The sequence below is a fragment of the Prinia subflava genome, chromosome 4 (genome assembly GCF_021018805.1).
Source record: "Prinia subflava isolate CZ2003 ecotype Zambia chromosome 4, Cam_Psub_1.2, whole genome shotgun sequence".
NCBI lineage: Eukaryota > Metazoa > Chordata > Aves > Passeriformes > Cisticolidae > Prinia > Prinia subflava.
The window spans coordinates 293,095-316,989 of NC_086250.1; the positions used below are offsets into that span (position 1 = coordinate 293,095).

Here is a 23,895-nt window from a genome sequence, read left to right on the forward strand (position 1 = left end):
TAAAGAAGTTTAACTTCTACCTTCAAAATTCATTTTTTGCTAAAATGTAGAGAAATATCTGAACAGAAATCAGCCTGAAATGGCCCTCAGATTAACCCCTGTCAAAATGGAAGAGGAAGGAGAGAAAGAGCAAGGCTTTTTCCCAGAAACCATGACCAACAGAAACTAAACATAAAAGACAAATAAAAATAACAACAAAAAAAGTTTAATGCCCTGAAAAAATGGTTTAGTGCTCTGTTCAGCTGTCTGAAACTTTTTTGTACCTTTTCAGTTATGCTGCCAAACCAAAATACCAAATGCATTCACTGCTGTGCTCAAAACTGCTCCTGAGATCTCATTTTCACAGCTGAACTTTCTTCTGTCACCTCACTGTCTTTCTCCACACCCTCAGTGTAGATTTTCACACTTCTGCTCCCCTCCAAACAAGATAAGGTGACTGCCTTCCTCGCTGAAACAACTGTGGCAGCCTTGCCATGCCATACAATAAACTTTTGGCCATGAACACCTCTCTTGCCAGTGCCTGGAGAGCATCTCAGCTGCTTGCAGCCAAGATTAGAGTGACTTTTCCAGCCACTGCCACCCCAGGCCATCTCCTCCCCTACCAGCACAGGCATCCACGCTGACATCCCTCCTAGTGACAATGAGCAACTAGGAACACTTGTCTTTGTTTTTAAGCCAACAATGTTACAATAACAAAGAACATCCAAATTTCCCCTAAACACAGCTGTGTGTAGCTGCAGGAGACGTGGGGCCAGAGGGAAGGAGGCTGGTTCACAGGGTCAGCCCAGGTTTGCGGGGTAGGGAATGAGAACTGCAGACCCTGAACTAGAAGCAGCTGCTCCTTTCAGTGCTGCAAGACATCTATGCCAAAGCTGCAAGACAGTTTTATTACCCTGCACACAGATGAGCCTTTCAGCAGATCCCAGACCCTCTCCTCTAATACAATTTGTCCCAGAGGTTGAGCCATTTTGGTCTCTGAGCAATGATGGTTTACTTGCACCTCCACTGTCTTGTCTCTGGTAACTGTTCCACAGCAGCTACCAGCTGAAACTCCAGCTGTGATCCCCTCCTCAATTTGCTGCTCCACTGAAGGAGACTCAGCCTTGAGTGGGTCCCCAGAAACAGACCCTCCTTCCTTACGAGTCAATAGTAAGTTCAGGATGCTGAGCAATTACATCCAATTTGACAGTGCAGCAATAGATCAGGTTGCAGTTGGTCGCTTCACAGAAAATAAGCACCATTGTTTCTATGGCATCTGTTTTCATAGCTGTATAACCATTTCAGTACACCCCAAGGAGGTGATGGGACAGCAGTCTCGAGGGTTTGGGGTAAGGGGGGGACAGGGATGCAGCAATTATAGGTGGTAAATGCCTTTTTTGCGATTTCAGGAATTTTCCAATGGTGAGAATATCTTTCAGTGTCATGGAAAAGACACTGCCTTGTCCTGTATCAGTCTCCTGGCTCCCTAGAGCACTGGAGAGAGAAAAGTACCTTCTACAGCAGTAGTGCACTTTCTGGAAAGGCAATGTGTGAGCCGAGAGGGAAGGACTCTCCCATCCCAACCTTTCCCAAGCTTAGCCTTGCCCTCTGAATCTGCTCTTAGATATTCCAGAGCAGTTCAATTAAAAAGACAAATGTTATTCAACAGATATTCAAAGTGAACAAAAGTTGCCTTTTCACTCATGCTAATTAGCATACAAATTGCAAGGACTGCTGAACCGGGTACCACAGGCATAAACTATGCAAAGATATCATCTGAGCTCAGGGAGAAATTTTCCATGAAAAACCCATGACTCCTCTCTCAAAGCATCTCTGCAGAACAGGCTGTTCAATCAGATGCACCTCCAGTGTTCCCTAACCTGTGCCCATCTGACTTGCCCTTGGTGCCTCCCATCAAAATATTGGAGGAGGAGACTGGAGGATCTGCTAAAAATCAACCCAGGTTCAAGAAAAACCTAATTCCATTTCCTTTAACCACTTCTTACCCTGCCCCTCTTTGGTTTTGAGGACATATTTTATTGTCTCTTGTTTAATTTGGATAAACTCCAGCAACAGCACAGAGGACAGAAATCTGGAGGCCCTGGGAAAAATTACAGTGGAACCACTCAGCTCTTGGTGAAAGCTCACAGCACCTTGGACAAGAAAGGCCTTTGGGGCACGGTCTGCACACAAAGGAAGCTCCAATTTGGTGCAGGGTGGGGGGAGCAAGTCCCAGACCATCATTTCAAGGTGTTTTTAGAGAACAAGAACAAAAGAGAAGTTGTTGCTGTATTTGACATGTAATTTGTTATTCCTCCTTTTCTTTTATAAAGTTAGATTTTTATTCACCAAGAAAAGTTAGTGACAATCAATTATTCCCTGACGGTTCATTTTATTGTTATGAGAAATTTTAACTTTTAACCATGTAATGATCTTACTGAAGTGTTACTGCAAGAGAAAAGGAGGGCCATGCAAAGATACAAAAGGGAAGGTGAACGAAACTGTTTTGGGGATGAATTTCGCTAGTAGTGGTTTGATTGCTGTGAGAATTGCCCCAGGGGAAGAGGCAGAAATCTCCTTCTAGGGCATATCAGGCCTTAGCTAGGACACCAGCAAAGGATACCAGCACTATCTGAGCCTTTCCTCCTCTGTAACAAGGGCCCAAAAAAGACAGATTCGACACCAGGAGTAAGAAAAGTGAAATATGTAGGAGGAGGTTGATATTGGCTTTCTGACCACTCACAGCATCTGATACTTTCCAAAGACCAACAATTTCCTAAGATGCCCAAGAGCTTCAAGTTGTTACTAGAGTTCAATTTTTTAGGAGTTCAGATTTGAAAATGCTGTTTCAAGAAAGAGTAGCCACTGGAGAGCTGGATTCACTCACGAGTTTTTATACCTCCCGGTTTTGGCAGGAACTAACTTGTTGAAGAAGCGAGTAAGGGAGTGCCTTAGAGCACACGAGGCATAGGAGAAATGGTTCCAGGCATGTGTATGTCTCTCATCATACCCACAGATGTAGAACAACTCACGTGTGCTGTGAACTCACCACCACCGTTCTTGTAGCACAGGTATGGGAACCTCCACACGTTGCCCAGGCCAATGATCTCCCCAGCTACAGACAGCACAAACTCCATTTTGTTCCGCCACTGGCCTCTCTCTTCTATTTCCTCCATTTTTATCTCTTCAGGACATGTGGTGGCTCCATTGGGCTCTCCTTCCTTGGACACAGCTCTTGTCATGGCTCTGTGGGGCAGAAGAGAAGGAGAACAAGGGATGCAGGGAGCTGCTTCAGGACACACTTGTGGGAAGAGGAGTGAGGGGACCAGACACCACAATAAAATGTTTTCCCTGTATCAGTATGTAAATTTAAGTACATTTAACTGGTGGCATTACTGGAGCAGAAGCTGGCCTTTCTAGAAGTGATTTGCTTTAGCAAGGGATACACATTCCCTTGTTGAGATTAGGAAAATAAAGTGGAAACAAGTCTCACCAAAGCAGCAGCATCTCTGTTTCCATTCTCACCAGCTGGGATGGCAAAGAATTCAGGGTTTTGTTCCTTTGTAGCAACTTGCAAATTCATGTTGCTGGTGGTTCATTAGTTTTTTAACAGCACATCTCTCATTCTTTCTGTGCCATCTAAAGGAACATCCCTATCTTCAGGGAGCAACAAAGACAGCAATCTGCATCACCCACAACAATCAGCATTTCCACTGCCCCTGGATCTGCTCTGGACTATCTAAACTTGCTCTCTCCCTTGGCTCTGGAGGCAGCTCAGGCCAAGGACCTCTCCCAGTCAGCAGCTCAGTGGTGAGCAGGACCTCATCACCTTTGATGTCCTTTATCTTACAGGACCACCAAATCTTCTATCGACCCTCTGCACCAGGATGCTGCACCAGGACCATGACCAAAATATTCCCTCCCTCCGTGTGCCTGGTGTCTCTCCAGTCATGTCCCTCTGGACAAACATCAGGTGTGAGCCATCTCATGGTGAGTAAGGACTACCAGGGAACCTGACCTAACTGGAAATATGAGAAAGTGTAGACCCTGACTGTCCCAGCAGCCAAGGAACACTATGGCACCTGTTTTGGTGTCATTTTCAATGAGGGGAGGAGCAAGAGGGAGCAGGAGCTGGTGGGCCATACTTGCACTTCTCCACACAAGACAGCATCCTTATCAGAGTCTCATTCACTTCTGTAAAGGAAATTATTTCCTAAGTGCTAACCCTCTGGATATATCAGGCCCTGGGGCAAAGAAAGATGCTAGTGTACGAAAAGACAACTTCTAATGAATGTTCACAGCAGAACAAGTAGTTCTTTGACACAGGCATGCTTCCTGCCTGTTATACAAATAAAGAAAGGAAATCAGATCTCACAGTGTAATACACCAATTGCTCTCTAAATGCCCTAGGCAACAACGGCTTTGTTCCCCCATCTGCTTTCCTGAAGGGCTCATCCTATTTGCTTTGCTATCAGCTGCAGATTTCCATGGACACTGAATGGAGGGCTGAGTCTCATGCACGACATCAGCCAGTGTAAGAGGGGCTGCAACAAGATCAGGGGGACACAAACCATAGAGGAGAGCAGTCAGGGGCTGGTGAAGACCATCCTCCAGACTGATATAGCTTCCTCTTCAAAAACATGGCAGGAAGATCCTGGTCCCTGCTAAAATCAAGATGTTTTCAGAACCACTGTCAGTAAGAGCCTGTATACAGGCAGTACTGCAGTGGGCACAGCCCGTTTTGGTGTCAAGTGCAGATGCACGAGGGCACTGAGGAAGCAACCTCTGTTTGATCTCCAGCCCTTGCCCTTCATGGTCCATGGGCCGGAAAGCGCCTGGTTACTGGTGTGGCATGCACTGATCCAAACCACCAACCACAACACCTGTGGATCTATGTGAGAGCGTGAACGTGAGCCAGCCCTCTAACAGACTCCCACAAACCTCTGCCCTCACATTTAAGGAAGGGGGTGGTATCCAGGAATCAAGGCACACACTCTAAATGCTGGTTTGCAGCTGCAGCTCTGCAGCTCCCCAGCAGCTCAGCAGTTCTCCAGTCACAGATTTTCCCCCCTCACCTAGCCCTTCTGCTGGGCTGGATTGGGAGGTGGAATCATCAGGTCCTCCTGCCAGCCATTTCTAGCTTCTAAAGCCCAGGCAAGGCCTTTCTCCCCACTGCCAGCCTGCAGCTAGACCTGCCAGCTGGCTAATCAGTTTATTCCGATGCTGCAGCACAACCTCCTCATCTCTGAGAGGAGCAGAGCTCCACACACTGTCAAATGTGAGAGAAAAAGTAACATGCACTTAATGAAATGTGTTTGATCTGTCACAGCCCTTGGCCCATTCCAATTTGCCGCAGTCCAGGGCACGCTATCAAATACAGTGATGTTTAAGTGTGGGTTTGTTGAGGATGTCCCGGGAAGCTGGTAGGAGAAGACTAGCTTATTTGTTTTTATTCTTTTAATGTAAGGTGGATCCAGGAGTCAGCCTATTTCTACTAATACTTGGGGTTTTCCTTCATTTTTGCTAGACCTGTTTCTCACACGCGTGCAGAGGAAGGTCACAGTCAGAGAATCACCTCCTCTCACCTAGCCCTGGGAAGGGAATGTATGAGTGCCAGCCCACAGCCCAATCCTGTCACCAGCCTCCACCTCAGGGACACCTGGACCATGATTCTTTTATCTGTCCTCTGACTCCTGAATAGGCCAGCATGAAGGATAGAAGTTGGGATGCTGCAATGAGGAACACAGCTGGGTGGAACACAGAACAGCAGGGGAGACACAGCACTTCTGCCTTCATTTTCCTGTTTTAAAAAGGGGGAAAGCACCCTGGCTATGAAATCAAACCTTTTCAAGTGGGAACAGATGGTGGATTCAACTGGTGCCCAAAGTTTCGGCCCTTCATGGCTTGAACTACAATGTCTCCTTTCTCAGACAAAGCCATGCACATTACACATCCCCATTACTTCCCTCTCTGCTTTGCCTGCTGTTTCTGTGAGAAAGCCTATTCATACATCTCCTGGCTCTCTTCCTGAACAGTTAATCCTAGTGTGCCCCTGCTCCATATGTTCTTAGGCCAGATGGGGACTCAATTAACTTGTTTCCAGCTAGGAACAATTTGGTTCTCCCACAGCAGTCACAGCCACCTACTGGGTTACATCCTTCCCAACAGGCAAACATTTTCCTCTTCCTTTGCTTGCCCCCTCCTTAATACATAAGTTTGGAGTAAAGACTCTGCCCCTCATTGCTCACCTGGCGCTTTTTCTGCTGTTCCTTCACCAAAGTTTGGAGAAGAATCCAATGACTACTTAATTCCCAGCCTCTTTTCTACTTCTGCCATGAAGTTTTCCCAACACTAAAATGCCATCTTGATGCAATCCACAGTCTACCCCTCCCCTGGACCCTCACAACCACCACCACCACCTTCCCTCCTCAGCTCCCTCTGATCCCACCACTCTCTTCTAGAGGTGCTCTGCTGTATTTTCAGCCCTCAGCACTTGGAGATGTTTTTTTACCCTTCACAGAAATGACCTGTAGTCTGTCATCTTCCCACAGATAGCAGAGAGCTCCATTCTGTGCAGCTCCATAGGAAATGGTACAGTATTTGGTACTGGGTTTGGTGCACGGAGATAGCCACATTTTTTCCCCAAAAGGTTTATTGCTGGGAAAACAAGAATATACCTGGATTCCTGCAGGACCTGGAAAGAGAGCAGGCAGCATGCAGGCAGCCATAGACCCAGAGCAACAAGTTCCATTCTCGAACATTTGAATGAAGCAACACGGTCTCCCCTTGGTCACAAATTCTGGACTGTTTGTCCCACACCTACCACCATGGGATCCTTCAAGTATGGTCACAAAAGCAAGGAAAATCAAGGACTTCTCTGAAGCACTGTGGTCACCGAGCAGTTGCCTATGATGTGCTGAACACACAATGCAGGTATGCAGGAGAACAGCAGTTTTTGGCTTTGCTTGGAAACAAGATGCCACTGAAGGGGAGAAGCCGTAGTAAGAAAAAGAGGAGAATGAAAGCATCATTTGAAGCAAAATATGGTGCTATCCTCAGCCTCTCTCAGGGTACAAAAGGGCTTTTTCAAAGTTGCTTAGGTGAGGCAAGGGACAAGAGCAAGACAAGAAAGATGAGAGAGGAGCCACCTGGAGTTTTGGCACCAGAGGAAGAAGCCAACAGCTATTCTCCTAAAGCTTTTCTTCCTGCAAACTTACTGCCTATTCCCAACTACTGTCAGACAGGAATCCCTACTGCTGACAAGTTAACATCCCCCATTTGACCTCTTTTGATGGTTTATCATAAGGCAAGTGAGATGAGGACAATCTCCAGAGGGAATAGTGAAACCAAAGGAAGAGCAGACAGAAATGTCTTTAAAAAGCAGGTGATAGCATTTATGAGAGGATGCACAGTGTTAGAGCTCCATTGTACACTCAAAGGTGCTGCCTGAACTGCAGAATGCAAAATCACATGTGACAACGCAGACAGCTGCACTGCGTTTATATTTCTTGGTTTTGTTCTGAAATAAGCAGCAACCAAGCACAGAAACTGCAATTTAAGATGGGGAGGGAGGAATCAGGAAGCAAGAAGACGGGTCTGTATTACAAGAGTAGGAGCAGGAGGACACAGAAAATTCTCTGGTTGTGCAGTCAGAGCCAGCAGTTAATCAGCAGCTGAAATCCTGCACCGCATTTTGATGGCAGGAGGCGGGGGTGGCTGTGGGAGCAGAGACAAGATCAGGGCTCAGCGAGGAACAACAGTGCCAAGGTACAGCTTAGGAACCAACCCAGTTAAATTAGTGCATGGGGGCTGCTACTGGAATCAGTCATCTCTGCGAGATGGACAAGAAATATTAGCAGTGGAAGGAAGGGCTTTCCAGCCAATCTAAGAGCTGCCACATGAGCAGAGACTGCTGTTTCCAAACGGGAATGCTGCTGGAGAGTGGCTCACTCCAGCTGCATAACAGAGAAAGGCAAGGAAAGGTGTAGAAAAACTGATCAACTCTAGGACTGCGGTTGAAATTAAAATGCCTTTCATTTCAAGCAATTGAAAGTTAGTTGGCTTCTTTACACCTTCTAATTAACTTCCAGGTTCTGTGGGCTGCAGGGTATTCTCAAAGCATCTGTTCAGCAAGGTTCATGAGGCACAGGAGGCTGTTATAGGAATCAGATCCTACCTGTGTTTTCTCCAGTGTGAAATAAGGGCAATGCTTGTGCAGTCAGCAAGTTTGCTACTTACTGACACCAGAAAGAGATGAGGAACTCAGTGAGTTCCTTATGAGTGAGTTCACTGATGGCACAGACATCTGCAATACAAGATGCAAGGATTATAGAGCATCACCCTTCAGAGCACACACCCCCGGTGCAGGAGGGTGCCAAATGGGTCCTGCTCTGTCTTCTGCTGCTGGACAGGAGACCCTCTGAGGCCCCTAACAGTGGCTGGACCCTCGTGACGATCAGTGGCAAATCTCTTGCTAAAAGCAACGAAGGCTGTTTTTCCCAGGGCCAGATCAGTCTCTGTTGGTGTCTGTGGATCACCATCCCTGCTCTGGGCTACAGGGACACAGAGATGGTTTCTTTCTGTAGCCTAGAAAAAAAACAAGACTTACTGCTGAAGTCCATAAATGGTATCTAAATATGACTAGAAACCAGCCTTTGCATCAAACCAGATAATCTCAAGACCTCCACTCAGCCCATACTCTGGCTGTATCCAGTGCAACACAGCAGGAGGGGCAGCCACGGCAGGATCCATTCTTCTTACAGAGCACCAGCAATAGGTTTGCTACAGACACAGATCCAGCCAGGTCCCAGTGGAGCCCCTAGAGCCACCTACCTGCTGGCTGGGGCTGCCTGGCCAAAGTCCTGGGCTGCATCAGGCTGGCTCAGAGGTCCTTGCATGAAGCCAAAGCGTGTGGCCAGCACGGCTCCTGTCACTGGCTGGAGGAGCAGGGCAGGTGAATGGCACAGAGGGTGAAAGCCCTGCTGCTCCAGCACCCATTCTGCACACAGGCCCCTGCACAGTGGGGCAGTGACCTGTGGTGCAGCCCAGAGGTGCTCCACAGGGACAGGACAGAGTGTGCAGGATGCCTACAGGGCTGCCACCTCTTTGGGGCGGCAACTGCATGGAGCAGGAGGCCAGCCAGCAGCCCTGGGCAGGCCAGATGAAGAGACGGAGGCTGCCAGCCCCCAGCCCTGCTTGGCCACCTGCTGCCATCCCTGCAGCTGGAGCCAGAGGCTGAGGGAGGAGTGGGAAGCAAAGCTGCTGGAGCAGGAGAGCAGAGGAGCCAGCACTGCAGCCAGTGGTTCACTGGTGGGAGAGTAGCACAGGGAATTTGGCATCACACTGCTCTGGGCACTCATACCTAAACTCCTCCAGGTAGGCACACCCTGCCTGACCTCACAAAAGCACAGCCTGGGGGCACTTGCTGTCAGTGACAAGACACAGGGAGGATGGGGGAGCCAACACTGCGTGTGGCAGAGCTCGGTCCCTCAGCACAGACTCGTGTGTGGCCAGCATGGGGCAGCAGAACAGGGCCACGGGGACTCCCTGCCGTGATTGTCCCCACACTGTCCTCCCTGTTCAGCCCTGCACAAGCCCAGCAACCCACATCAGACCCTGGGCAGGCTCAGTCAACTCCAGCTGGTGCTCAGGACGAGTCACATCAGGTGAAATCAGCACAGGCAGAGGCACATGGAGACCATGACTCCAGCAGTTCCTGCCATAGTGCCACATTGTAATGTGGTGGGACTGCATCCCACCTGCACCCTCCAAGGGGCCAGGTACCTGCTCTCCAGCCTGGGGCACCAAAACTTTCCTCTAGCCCTGCCCAGGAGCACAGTCAGGTAGAGATAAGGCAAGGGGCCCCTTAGCCTGCTCTCTGCAAGGACCACATCTGCAACCACAAATCCAGAAAAGCTGGGCTGGTGCAGAGCTGCACAGGTCGGGTCCAAGGTTCAGCCTCTTCTATCAGCAGCTGTCAAAGAGGAAAAACTAGGGCAATGGCATTTCCACTGGCATGAGATGAAAGCCCTGATTAGTAGTGATTACTTTAAAAGCACTGTTGATTTAAGAAGACACAGATCAGGTGTTATGAAACCCTTATGTGTTCTGCCTGCATTTGTTCACCAATATCCCCACAGATTCCAAGAGTTTAGCACATGCAGAAACTGTGCTGTCTCCCTGCCTCACCCCTACAGGAACAAATTTCATGAAACCTCAGGGGCAAGAAGAACAAGAAGTGCACTCCTAGGGACATCTTTTAGAACCAGAGCCCCCAAGCCAATGTACTGGGGTTGGCACCACTGCAGGGCAGCACAGGAGAGGACTCATGCTGGCAGTAGCTGAAGTGTCTACAGCCTACTCCACTCCTAGAGCCTTGGCTCCCGTAACTATTATCAAACCAGCCATCTCTGCCCTTCATTGCTGTCCCTGTCTCTCTCACTGTTGCCTCTCTTCTCAGTCTTTATGCTGAATACTTATCTATCACTCTCCCTTTCTCTCTGCTGCCACAACCTTCAGTATCAATTACCCATCCTCCAGGCATCTCGTTGCTCTCAGCTTCCTGGCACCCCCTGTGCAGCATCTCAGCCTGTCCGTTCCTTTTGCAAAGGAACCATTGTAAGAAAATCTTCTTCCCTGGGTTGATCCAAATTGATTATTTGCTCCTTACTTTCCATCTCGTTCTTGCTTTACCTAACGTTGGGAAGGTTTTGCCCTTGCAGATTTGCTGGCCCGCTCTCCAGAGCACAGCAGCAGCTGGCGTGCAGCAGCTGGCTGCGGGAGGACTGCAGGCACCGGCACTCCCAGGGTGGCACACACATCCAGCCACATCTGCTCCATAAGCAAACACCCAACTCACCTGAACCCAGCGTAGGTCTCCCCCAGGCAAGCCCCTCCCGTCCTATCCTTTCCCGTCCCACTGGAGTCCACGCAGGGAATGCACTGAGTGCCAAAGAGATACTGCAAGAGTTAAGGCAGAGACTACCCTCTCTCCTCCTCCTGTCCCACCCCTTCCACCAGCTCCCCCCACCAAATTATCACCCAGCTCGTGTGTGGGTGGTGGGACGTAGGGAAGGGAGGTGCATCAGGACAGAACTTTCTCCCCAGTCCCTTACAACACGCACATCCCCAGACCTTGAACTGTGGCCCTGACAAGAAAGCAAGATGAGAAAGCAGCCACAGGCAGGCAGGGTAAAGGCCCAGAGTTTGTAAATATCAACTATAGTAGTCAGGGAGTAACTCCATGTCCTCCTGACATGCAGGGCAGGAACTCTCCCCTTCCAGACCCCACAGCATGGCCCAGGCTGGCTGCCACATATTCCCACCATTCTCGGGCTCCATCACTTTAGTGGGATAGGGGCATCCCTCAATGTCACCCTACAAACACACAGAACGAATCTCCATGGAGCATTACATTAAATCCTCTGTGGCCAAGCTCTAATCTCACCAATACCATCAGGTAGGTGGAGCAAAAGGCAGAGCGTGGGTGAAGAAGGAACACTCTGGGGTCACGCTGCTTCCTCCGTGCCTGTGCCACACACTGAGAACACAAACACAGCTCATGGGACAGAGCTCTGTCAGCAAGGAGAGGCACTGCTGGAGCCTTTATAGTGTCTGGGTGCTCACTAGAAGTGAGCAATCCCCCTGTGGCTTTGTCCTGGCAGCTTTCTTTGTATCCACCTCAGCCCTGACGCACTTTTCCAGAGCTTCTCATGACCAATACCAGTAGCAAGCATTCTGTGTGTGGCCAGAATTAAACACCATTTTTTTCAAGATACTTTAGCTCAGCTTTTCTTGTTTTTTAACGGTTGCGTTTAATGCTGTCCCTCTTCTGTCTTTTGCTTTGTCTGCTAATGTGCTTGCCAAATTCCTATTGATCTTTTCATGCACCCATGTGGTCAAACCAGAGCGGCCTGCGGGAGGGAATGTGGGACACATCCAGCACATGCTCGGCTGTGTCCAGACACACCAGAGGAGCATTTCTCAGCCCCTCAGTGGGAAACACAGGAGCTGACAAAAGGCCTCAATGCCACAGTGTGGGGAAGAAGTAGGTTTACCTGCATGCCCACTCTTATAGAGGTCATTTGTAATGCTGGAATGCCCTGGGGACATACGATGCTGGAGAGAAGCATAAGGGGAAGCAACCCTGGACTGAGTGGGATCCTGAGGATAAATCACAGAGGCCAGTTCTGGAGGCAGTAAGGGAAAACATCTCCATTTACTTGGGGCTGTTTCTGGGATCAAACTTTCCAAGTATGCTATTTTCAAAGCTCTTGACTTTCACCTACCCCACGGGCTGGTTGAGTGGATTGGCCCCATACCCAAAGAAATATAGGCCGATTCTTCCCTTGTGAGATCTGGCATCAATACCAGAGAAGACAGGCTCCATCTTCTGCCTTTTAGGGGTGTCTCCAAAGGCCTGAAAGCCTGCAAGGTGAAGAGCATATTGCTGGCCCTTCGTTTCCTCTGACCCTACTCGTGGAGGACACTGCCACTACCTGTCCTGTCACAGAGGACTGGCATGACCCAGCACAACTGAGGGAAAGGTGCAATAGAGGTTATCCAGATATGAAAAAGGGATTGAGATAAGCCTAGGTAAGCAGAGCTGACCTAAAAACTTGATTTATCCATACTGAAGTGTTTCACAGGAACATTGCAGGGGTTTTGCAAAGCTATAGATGGGAAATGACCTGTGATGTTAAGGTAAAACAAGAGGAAAGTCAACCTAAATGAAAACTTTATCCAGCAATGTGCGAAAATCATTCTCCAGGAGGGAAAAAAAGGCTATTTCTGTTTGCCAGCCCAGAAAGTACCAGAAATTAAAGTCAGGCTTCAGAGTTTCCCACCAGGCAATAATTCACAGGGTTTTAAAATCGTGCTATGTATGGGCAGGGGCACATTTATCTAACCCCACCAGCTTCCATGTGAGGGATCTCACTGGTGTGATGACCCAGACTGAAAAGCAAAAATCACATTCTGAGCAGCTCAGCTGGTAGGGTACAGACTGTGCTCAGTCCCAAGAGAAAACAAGGAAAGGGGTGATGAACTCTCTGACCACTGGCTGGGAGAGTCAGCCCTGAGCAGGCACTGTGGGCTGAGAAGCTGTGTAGGTGGGACAAGGCTGCCAAAGGATGTGACAATCTGACTGCAGGTCACCCCACAAAATGGGCTCCTCCTCCATAGGTGTGGGTGAGGCTGCCCTTAAAAACACTCATCCTCAAAAGAGAAGCACTGCTTGCAATAAATCCCGGAAATGTCCAAAGCAGCCCCTTCCCCAAGCAGTATGAACCCCTCCCAGCCCTGGACCCCCTGTTGTGAGCAGCTCACACCAGCAGCACTCAGATCTCCACAGCTGTCCCACGGTGCACCCTGAGGAAGCCCCATCCCCGCACCCAAGGGTGCACAAGAAAACCTGAAAAGCACTGCTGTCCACCTGCACAGAGGTGCTCACTCCCTCTGCAGGCGCCAGCTCAGAGACAGCTGCATGGGTTTCCATCCCCTCTCATGAGCAGAGGAGGAAAACTCTCTTTGAAAGCACCAGTTTTGCTCAACATGCCAGGCTCAGGGCAGCTGGAGACCAGGGCTCAGCCTTTGTCCCAATGGATGGCTGACCCCAGCCTCAGATCTGTCCCGCACCTGCTCAAAGGTGCCCTCCTCCCCACCCTGCTCACCACCTGCCAGCTGCCAGTGCCCTCTTGCCTCTCCTTTTACAATTTCTCTTCTCAGAACACATGCTGGCTTTTCCCATCATCTGGGTGTCCTCACCCTTTCCTCCCTTTTAGCCAGCTCTGACATGCCTGCAGAAGAGCCAGCCCAGAGGAGCAGGCTGCCAATCTCAGCCCACGCTAGGGCCCTGCTCCCTGGCAGCAGTGAGTCCTGGGCCCCCCAGCCAGGAAGACACAAGGCTTCAAGCCAAAACGAGTCAAATCTCCCCCTAGCCCAGATTTTAGGAGAGGGTCGTCAGCACGACACCCTATGGGTGAATCCCAGCTGTGCTTTACAAACATTAGAGCTGCAGAGGCAGTCTCAGGGACAGCTGTTGGACACAGCAGAGCCTGCATCCCTGGCTGCCCTCCTCGCTGAGCCACCTGGGGTGGAAACCACTGCTGCCCTCGTTTGCCCAGACCTATCCCGTCTTTTAACAGTTTTGCTAACAAAATAGGATAAATGCTGATTGCCCCATGGGCACAACGCTCCTGCTTCTTTGGCTGAGAACACGCCTTGCTGACTGAACACTATGTTTGCAGGGGATTTTCCCCTAGGCATTTGGTATAATTTATTTTTCATGTTTATGGCTAATTTCTGCTTGAGTAAGCCTGTGACTTCTGACAACACTTTCACTGTAACTAATCACAAGTGAACATAACCAAAGCAACAAGAGCTAATGAGGCCCCACAGAACCCTGATGGGCTCCAGCAGCCACAACACCGCTCCTGTGCCGGGCTCCGAGGGAGAAGGAAGCTGCCAGGAGCCTTTATATGTGAAAGTACAGGCAGGGTGCGACAGCTCCTGTTTCACAGCATCCCTGTTATGGGAGAGGATAAGGCAAGGGCAAATGGCCTAGGAGTCCAGAGTCAGCAATAAAGGTGGTCAGGAGGGAGGACCGGCAATGCTGGGAGACATCTGTAGTCTAACAGCTTCTGAGCTGCACAGCAGTGCTCACCCTTGATCACAGAACAAAGGCAGGCAGAGGACACATGGGTATGTGCCTGTTTGCTCCTGCTTTCCCTCCCTGCTCCCTCAGGGCAGCTGAGCCTAGTGTGTGGGACATGTGACAGCAAACACCTCTGATGCACAGGGCACAGGGACACAAAGGACAAGGTCAGATGGAGACACAGAGAGGTGCCTGTTGCTGCTGCCCAAGCTGTCGCAACTCTGGGCAGGTCAGACGGAGACAGAGGTGACAAAAGCACTGGTAACTTCTTGGAAGCAACACCTTCTCCAGTGTGCCTTTGTACTCCCCCACTCCACTTCCCCTATCTGCACCGTGCAGATTGCAGATCCCCCTCCTGCAACCTGCTGACCACGCCAGCACACAAGGGCTCAGCCAGACCCCTGCGCTGGGGATATGCTCAGTTGCACCTGCCCCTAGGACACACCTCACAGATTATTTGGAGATCTCTGCTTCACAGGATTATGCATCCCACAAGTTAACATGTTCTTCTTATTCTGTGCTCTCCAATTATGCACCACGGCATCCAACACATCCACTTTTCTCGTCACCAAAATGTGCAACACGACTCACAATACATCATTCTGCAACAGCCATGGAAAACTGCCTTGTAGTTACCACTAAGGGCAAAAGGAAAAAGACTTCTCAAGCATCTGTTCAAGCATCCCAGGATCTGAGATGCTTTCCACGGCTGTAGATGTATCCTCATCTATGGGTCAGTCCCTGAGATCTGAAGTCTTTCCCCTGCCCTGTGTGAGCATCGCCATCCATGGACAAGGAAAGCTGAGTTTTCTCCCCAGGCACCATTGACACAGAAACAGAAAAGCAGAGCCTGGTTTTCATGGATGGGTGGATAGGTCATCCTTTCCAAGCACCAATGACCTGGGGTAGAATCTCAGGGACTTGTTTATTTTTAGGTGGACTTCTCATTGGGAAAAAAAAATCAAAAGACACACAAAAACAAACAAACAAAAAAAATTAATCACAAAACCAACCAACCAAAATTTTTAAAAAATTCACTATAAAACCAACCAACCAAAAAACCCCAAATCAAAACTAACCAAACAAAACCAAAAAACCACAATCCCCACCACAAAATAATCCATGACAAAAAGGGCCCTTTAATTTTATGCTTGTTATCCAGTAAGTAATGGGTTGAATTCTCAGGAAAAATTGTAGGTTTTGGATTCTGAAGGTGGGAAATACCCAATGACCACACCCCTCTCATCTAAAGGGAGAGCAGCATCTCTCCAGCTGGCAAAAGCATGGTGCAAATTCCACAGCCTGCAAGGCTAATCTTGGATGTAATGAAAATCCCTTTCACCATATTCCAAACCATAAACAATCACCGTATGCTGATATCGCCGTATTCCAAATTTCACCAAAAATTTGTTCTAAGCATGGGGTCTTAAAAGTGTTGTGAAAAAAATGTCATGCCTGGAAATTTCAAATAAATTAATTTCAAATGTAGTCCATCACCCTTTTCAATGAGCAAGATAGAATACACTTGATTCATATTTCAAGCCAAGTGTCATCAAGTCTAACACTTTGCTTACAGTCATGTCAGAAACAAGACACTTATTAAGGAGTATTCCGCAAAACCTTTGGTTCTCTTGCTTATCTGACCTACCTAGCTCATCCAAAGCTTTACAGCAATTGGGTCATGTAAGAACACAGGCTTGGGAGATTTCCTGGCTCATATATAACCCGATCAATAAACCACATGCCCAATTCACTGGACACCAATCTATTTTGAAACAAAGTAAGTCACAAGCCTTTCAGCAAACTCACACTTTGCCCGCATGCAGCCAAGCAGACTTTAACATCAGCCAGATTTTGGAGATAGCTGCGGACAATTACTATTTTCTATTATGGTTAAAATATCTTCCCAGTGGGACAAACCTCTTATAGATATTATTGGAAAATGGAAGTATAATTCTGTTTAGGGTTAAAATTACATGAATAAAAATATCTGTTGCTAGAAATTCTGTATTGAACTCAGTTCTCTTATTTCTAGAAGTAATTTTTACCAGACAGTTCTGTATCCAAGTGGCAGGGCAGCTGGTTGGCTCTGTCTTCCATCACGTTGTGGGTCTCTTCCAAAAGGGGCTTTCCTTGCATTTCTCAGTTCTTTACTAGGCTCAGCTGATGAATGAGCACCATGAAGCACAGTGGTAGCAGGGAAATATGGAGCTCTGAGGCTGCCCATGAAAACTGTGGCAACCAGCAGAGCTCCCAACTTCCCGATGTTCTCCACACGCAGGGAGGAAGGCACGCAGAAACCTGAGATTTGGATGTAGCAGGTGCAGACTACCAAGGGGGCAACCCCTGGTTGCACATGTAGCCTAATAAAAGGAACCCGTCCATCTCACAGTCCCTGTGGAAAACCGAAGATAGGCTGGCAATGAGATGAGGTTTCCACAGCCACGCTGGAAGAGAGCCAGGGAAGGCTGGAGAGCCTCAGCTCAGTGGGTGCCCCCTCCTGCAGGTTAAATCTGCACCGTCACAGGGCCTCCCAGAGCAAATGCCCTCAGCACCTGGAGCTCATCGGAGTTACGCGGCCTCCATGAGCAAAAGTCAGTAACTCCTTTCCACACAGACCTGGGTCCCACCTCAGGGTTTCCAGGCTCCAAGAACAGTAGACTGGGGGACATTAAGCCCCGGAAAGCCAAACTCGGGAACTTGCCATTGCCTAGAGGACTGCCTCCGTTGGCGCCAAGCGCCGCTCTGCGATCCCGCTCCCCGAGGGAGGCAGCTCCCCTCAGAGAGCGCCCCGGGGGGCGGGAACGGCCGCAGCGTCCCTCACGCGGGCGCCGCCTCGCGCCGCCTCGCGCGACCCTTCCCGCGCAAATGCTGAGGGCCTGGGGCCACCTTGTGGCTAACGGCGCGGACTGCGCTAATTCGCTTTAATTCGCGTCTTCTTCTGCCCGCGGCAGCAGAAGCCTTGGCCGTAGCGTGGTGCCCACCAGTGTCCTTGTGTGCTTCAGGAAGCTGAGTGCCTCTGGCTGCTGGCTCAGCTCTGTCCAGGCTCCAACTTCCTCAGGGTTGCCTGGGAGCCAGCCAGCTTCCCAGGGCTGCGTGTCCTCTGGCTGCCCTCCTCGGATGCTGGGGCTATAGCACTTAAAACACAAGCTCTTTGAGTTTTATTTCTTTTACCCAAACAGCCTGGAAACTAGGGGCCCTGTTTGTTGACATAACATGCAGATTCCGTTTCCACCGCTCAGCCCTGCTTCCATTCACAGGAAAACCAAAATGACTGGCTCCAGAGCACGTGGAAGGCAGCACAGAAAAAGACACAGATCTGCAGAGGCGAGGGAGAGCTTTCCATGATCTCTCACTTGCAAGAAGAAAACACAAATCCACATGCTCCTCTCAGACCCCAGGAACAGCCCAATGACTCACCAGACAGATGACACTTCTGCCCCAGAGCTGCCAATGGCTCCAGCAGAAGGTGGCATTGCCCTCTTCACCAGGGTACCCCAGGCTGCTGAACCACTGTTCCCTGTTTTCCTTCCTACCCTAACCAAGCTTCCTCTCCTCTGGCCACCTTCCCATATCACTGTGCCAGTGCAACAGAGATCCAGACCTGGATGCCCAGCATAGCTCGGCTGACACACATCTCACCTAACGTGCTGTTGGCAAGGAATGCCAGTGGGACAAAATGGAGACAGAGCAGATCTAGTCAGGAAAAACAAAGATTTAATGGAATGAATGGAGAAGCTCCTAAAGTCCGCACTGGAGCCACAGCTCTGAGACTATGACATTCTTTACTCCGGGGTCAGTCCTTCCTTTCTGCCCACCAGAAGCCTGGGGGTGCTCAGGAACACTGGTGCTTGATGTGCTCCTTCAGAGCTCTCTCCAGGGAGATAATTAAGGTGCACTGCTAATTCCACACAGACCATCTCCACGGCAGCCTCTTCCTTAGCCCTTCAAATCTTCCAGAGAAGGGAGCTCAGCACATAAATCCCTCTCTTCTTGGCGAGTGAAGAATCCTTGCATTATCCAGCAGGTGGCAAAGGCTGTATAGAAACCATCCTGGGGGGAGGGAGGGAAAGCCACACTGGTCCTAGCATTGAGATTCGAGCTCTGTCAGCATCAAGAGGCCATCTCTTGTGGAGGGAAGGGGCTGTTCTGTGCCCAGCCTGGAAGGCAAGTCCTCAAGTGGGCACGTGAGTTGGCGGAACCTCTGGAAGGAAAAGACAGGCACTAAACACAGCTGCAAGGACAAAAAGTGACCTGGACCCTACCAGTCATGGGTTTCATTCAGCCAGCCAGGCTCAGCTGCAGATCTGGTCCCTAAATGTCAGAGATGTCCAAAATAAGGACAATCAGTACTTCAGAAACTGAGGGGATAAACTCATCTTCCAATCACTTGTCCCAAGGTAAGTACTGAGCACATGATATATCTAACACAGGGATAATGGAGGAAAGCTCTGACCTCCATTTGCTCCAGGCCAGGGCTAGAAAACAATCCAAAGAAAAGTGGACTCCAGGTCATGCCCTCCATCAGCACAAAGCCTATGCACATGGGATTGGCTTTGACTGGGACAAGTTCATAAGGGGTTACTCTCATACCACATCATGCTGTGCAGCCTTGCCATGCCCCTGCAGCTGTTTCCACTCCTCCCTGTCTGTGCTGGACACAGGGGTCAGGGGCCACTGCTGTCACAACCCATTCTTGAACACTTGCAGGAGGCAGGGAATGATAGGGATCCTGGGGGCTCAGGACTGTTTGTGAAGCCTCACCCTGAAATCATGAGCTGTGATGCTCATCTGGAGCAAGGCCTGGTTTATCTAGCTCCCTGCCCTTTCAGTGTATTACAGAGCAACCAACAATGCATCAGTCTGGAAGCAGGACAGACCCAAAGCACTAAGACTGATGGGAACTCCAAATTCCCAGCGAATCTCTCCATTCCAAATCTACGGCCTCAGCACAGACTGGTAAACTCAGCTGACCATAATGCTCAGGGGATCTGGAGCTTTTCTCAGAGCAAGTCCTCAAGCCTCAGTTAAGAGCAGCATGGAGATCATCTTTATCCTCTCCATCTAATGACCTTTTTCCTGGTGGTACTTGCCAAGAGAGAGAAGAAATGAAAAACAGGTACCATGAGGCAGCAGCCAGCTTGGAGCAGTCCTCCAGCAAGCCAGAACTTTCAAAAACAGGTCTGTTATAGCAAATAACTCATTTAATTCATTTAGTCTGGGCTCCTTGCTAATCAACCTGCAACACAAATGATTCCACTGCGGGGCTGGAGTTCAACACAGAAGCACAGCCCATGCCCTGATCCTAGCGCACCAACCTCACCTCTCTGAGGGAGCCTTTGATGGTGGAGAGTTTGTAGATGATCCAGAGAGGGATGCACACCATGGAGGAGAGGGCCAGCAGCCAGCCCAGGGTGTCTCCCCACCACGGGTACACATACTTCTTGTTGTATGTCAACGGGGTGTATTTGATCAGAGAAAACAGGAAGGTTGCCTGGCGAGGTGAAAGATGCCAAGAAAAAAAGAGAAAGAAAATCAGCACTATGAGCAAAGAGAGATCTTCCTGGTGAGTACACATCTGCACAGACACATGGTAAAAAGCAGCACCTCACCAGAGGAGACATCCATTAAACAGGGTTTGCTGGGACAGGCCCCACAGGCAACACTGGTCATGGCATCAAGGAGCTTGTCCCAGCAGCAAAGACCTCTGTCATAGCTGAGCCTCCCTCCCTGCTGCTGAGCCCCACACCTGGCTCCCAAAGCTACAAGCACAAAAGGCAAACAAAAGGTCCCCATAGTCCAGGCCACATAATGCTCTGTACATGTCATGTCCCTCTGTATATATGTAGGTGTCTGTATCTCAGAGGCACCCAGCTCTGCCCGTCTTCCTCCCCACAGCTCTTCCTCCTGTGTGTCCTCACCATGCAAACTGCAGGGGTGATGAAAAGCCAGCAGTATTTGATGATGGGCCATGGCCGGTAGCCGATCATATCTTCAATGTTATCGTAGAAACGCTCAGCACCTGCAGAGGAGGGCAGGGATGGGATCCCTTCCTGCCCCCAGGGAAGGAGGGCAGCAGGGTCTGCATGTCCAGGGTCCTGCTTCACCACTGTTTAGGTGCAGTAGCCTCAGCATAGCCAACAGTCGGGTCAAGGAGCTCCTCAGGAGTGTGGCCAACTTTGGTCTTTGTCCTGGACTAACTTCCTATCCCCCCAGAACAGCTCAGCAGGTCAGCATGGCCAGCCTCTCAGCATCTCCAAGGCTAGGACCTCAGCCCAGGTTTTAGCCGTGCCTGGTGACTGTCAAGACTGAGAGAGGGCTCTCAAAATGTTTGAGTGTCTAGCCCTCTGAACACAGATTGAGAAAAGACTTTTCAGACAGCTCCAATTCCCCAGGGAAGCAGGGTCTCAAAAGCAGGAGTGCATAGGAACACGCAGGGGATATCTGCCAAGCAGATCCCCCAGGGTGTTCCTGTGAGGAAGTCCCTGCCAGCTGAGTCCAGGGGCATCAAAGCAAAGGTTTAGATTCTGCCTTGCACTGCAAAGCAATTACCAAGTTGAGCTCCTGACCAGCATTTTGAGAACGAACCAGACAGACCACGAGAGGCTAAAGCTGTGGGCCCCCCCAGGTTCATACTCACCATAGACCCAGGCGATGCAGAGAGTCTCAAAGATGGCCACAAAGAGCAGGCACATGCCACTGGCAGCATAGTAATCAAAGAGCTGGAACACATACATCCCACCCTGGGAAGGCCCAAGTGGGCAGCAAGGTGAGAGAGAGGGGAGAGGAATCAGGCAAAGAGCTAGAGCCAGAGCAGGAAATAAACTCAGTATCTTCCCCAGAGCTGGAGGCATCTCCCTCTCTGGGACAGGTTTTAGCCTACAGAAAAGGCACAAGGCCTGACAGAGACATGCAGCCACCCTGCTGCTCTCAGGAGTCTCTGCAACCCTTCATTTCAATGCAGGGCAGCACAGCAGGCAGCAACTGGCAGCCAGAGATTGTGGGGATATTTTAGGATAAGACAAAACCTAGGCAGCTCTTGTAGCTGGAATTGAGGATGGAAACCCCTGTTAAGATACACAATCCACGTGATTGACTTAAAAGTCCCAGCTTGCAGAAGGAAATAACTGCATGCATGCAGCCTGGCTGTTTCTCTGCCCAGGTCTGCAGGGCTGCCTATAAAACAGGCCTGTGGGTAAGCCCAGGCACAACGTTGCATGTACAACATCAGAGACAGCTTTTCCAATAGTTATGCCCAAATGAAAACAAAGTACCAAGAGCATTCTGGCAGCATCAATCCACACACACATATTGCTAGGCAGAATTAAAAGTTTTAAACAAGAGCAGTTTAGCTCCTGGGCAATTAATCACAAGGATAATACAGAGGATATCAGTATAATAGATAAGGAGTGCACTCGGGCCTGACAAGTTTTCTTATAGCAAGTGTTCCTGTAGCTCCATTCAGGAAGAAAGAGAAGGACAAGGGCACCCCCCATTCCATACATCAGGCTACAGCTGTAGAGGTTTGGTCTGTGTCAAGATATTTATAACCAAAGGATAGGCTGTCCAGAGCTCCAGCCATCAGTCTTGGCAGAAGAAGTATCAGACTGTGACTGGCACAAGGGGTAAGGGCTGGAAGGGAGAATGTTAATGGCATGAGAAAGGCAGGGCAGCCTCCTGCAGGCCCAGGGCAGAAAGATGGGACTCAGCAGCAAGCTCTTGGCCCCAGTGGAGACCTCACCACCCACCAGGTCCCACTCTGTCCTGTCAAGCACCATGCAGGTGGTCTGAGCCCAAAATACCTCTGTGAGCATCACCAAGCCAACCAGATATGAGAGAATGGAGACCAGCAGGATGAGGGTCTCCCGGCGGTTCTTCTTGCGGAAGATAGTGGGGTACATGTCCACAAGAGCTGTCACAAGGCTCTCCACGCAGACAAACTGCAAAAAGCAGAGATCCCACCTCTGTCAGCCCATCCTGACCAGCTTCTCAGCCCCACTGGCTCCCCCTCAGCCAGGCTGAAGCCTGTCCTGAAGAGACAGTGGCTTTTGCCTGGTAGGGAATCACTCTGCTCCTGCAGCTTTACCTGGCTGTCCAGTCCCAGCAAAACAACCATGAGGAAGAAGAAGCACGCCCAGAGTGGGGAGAAGGGCAGCATGACCACAGCCCGAGGATAGGCGATGAATGCCAGGCCAGGCCCTGCAGGGAGAAGAGCTTTCAGAGCAAGGGCATGGCAGCAGCAGCAGCACAGCTGGTTCAGACCTGCCTGAGGCAGCCACTCAGCCAAGGCACAGCGTGGCCATGCAGCCTCCCACTGCAGTAATACCCGTGCTGTGCAGGAAACTCAGGCTCCTAAAGGAGAAGCAGCAAGAGAAGTAAGGGGACAGGGCAGCCTCTGGCTGCTTCACTGCAGCAAGGGCTGGGAGCCAGGGGAAGCCTCTGAGCCCAGGGAGCACAGCACAAGGCTGGGCACACCTCAGCACCCTCCCCACCAAGGACAGCAGCTGCCTAACCCTAACCCTCACCCTCAGAGGCAGGTTTTGCTAGGCTGAACTCACAGCTACTGCATTTCAGTACTTCATGAGTGTGCACTCATTTGTACTCATTTCTCTCTGCTCTTTGGAGGCAGAGAGCAAGGGATGGGAACAGGCATCCCCCAGTCACTGGGGGCTCCAGTGGCCCCCCACAGTCCCACCCCACCAGGGTCTCCACTCACCTGACTCGGCCACCTCGGCGATGGGCACACCCTGCTCCTCTGCCATGAAGCCCAGGATGGAGAAGATGGCAAAGCCAGCCACAAAGCTGGTGCCACTGTTGAGGAAGCACAGGGCCACACAGTCCCTGGGAGAAGGGGGCAAAGCATCAGCCAGGTATGACCCACACCCCCTGGCAGCCCCCTAGGGCAGCACCTGCTTTTCTACCCCAGCCACTGTGTCTCTCCAAACACACCTGCAGCTTGACTCAGCACCAGGAGCTGCAGAAAGATGCCCCAAGCTGGACAATACAGCAGGACTCTCCCAAGGGAAGCCTTGTCCAAGGACAGCATAAAGATGCATTGCTCACCCAGGCTCCTTGCTTGTGAGATAGTCTTCCCACACATCTAAATGCCAGGGTTTTTTCCCTCTCTCTCTCCCCTGGTTCCTCCTGTAGCAGCATGTAACTGTTTATTTTTGTCTGAGAAGGGAACATGTTTTTTTCCTTAATAGATATTTCACACCAGTTACAATCTTCTGGGTTCTCAGCACTATTAGGTATCTCCTGGT

General features: G+C 50.1%; 2 protein-coding genes across 7 annotated transcripts in view; both read right to left on the minus strand.

Annotated features, from left to right (window-relative positions):
• The window catches only part of SLC6A12 (solute carrier family 6 member 12), a 41,053-nt gene extending 23,722 nt beyond the window's left edge, over nucleotides 1-17,331 (minus strand). The window contains exons 1-2 of the mRNA XM_063395048.1: nucleotides 16,681-17,331; nucleotides 3,029-3,225 (exon numbers count right to left, since the gene is read on the minus strand). Of these exons, the coding sequence (XP_063251118.1) occupies nucleotides 3,029-3,221 (193 nt within the window). The 5' untranslated portion in view covers nucleotides 3,222-3,225; nucleotides 16,681-17,331. The remainder of the gene's footprint in view (nucleotides 1-3,028; nucleotides 3,226-16,680) is intronic.
• A 1,010-nt stretch (nucleotides 17,332-18,341) lies between these two features.
• The window catches only part of LOC134549488 (sodium- and chloride-dependent GABA transporter 2), a 30,953-nt gene continuing 25,399 nt past the window's right edge, over nucleotides 18,342-23,895 (minus strand). For 3 of the 6 annotated variants that reach the window (XM_063395044.1, XM_063395043.1, XM_063395042.1), the window contains 7 exons: nucleotides 23,349-23,473; nucleotides 22,719-22,831; nucleotides 22,435-22,572; nucleotides 21,273-21,375; nucleotides 20,554-20,654; nucleotides 19,956-20,126; nucleotides 18,342-18,836 (listed from right to left, as the gene is read on the minus strand). In XM_063395044.1, the coding sequence (XP_063251114.1) occupies nucleotides 18,717-18,836; nucleotides 19,956-20,126; nucleotides 20,554-20,654; nucleotides 21,273-21,375; nucleotides 22,435-22,572; nucleotides 22,719-22,831; nucleotides 23,349-23,473 (871 nt within the window). In that variant the 3' untranslated portion in view covers nucleotides 18,342-18,716. Of the gene's footprint in view, nucleotides 18,837-19,955; nucleotides 20,127-20,553; nucleotides 20,655-21,272; nucleotides 21,376-22,434; nucleotides 22,573-22,718; nucleotides 22,832-23,348; nucleotides 23,474-23,895 lie in introns of those variants that run through there. The other 3 variants (XM_063395045.1, XM_063395046.1, XR_010080119.1) reach the window with 3 other exon arrangements.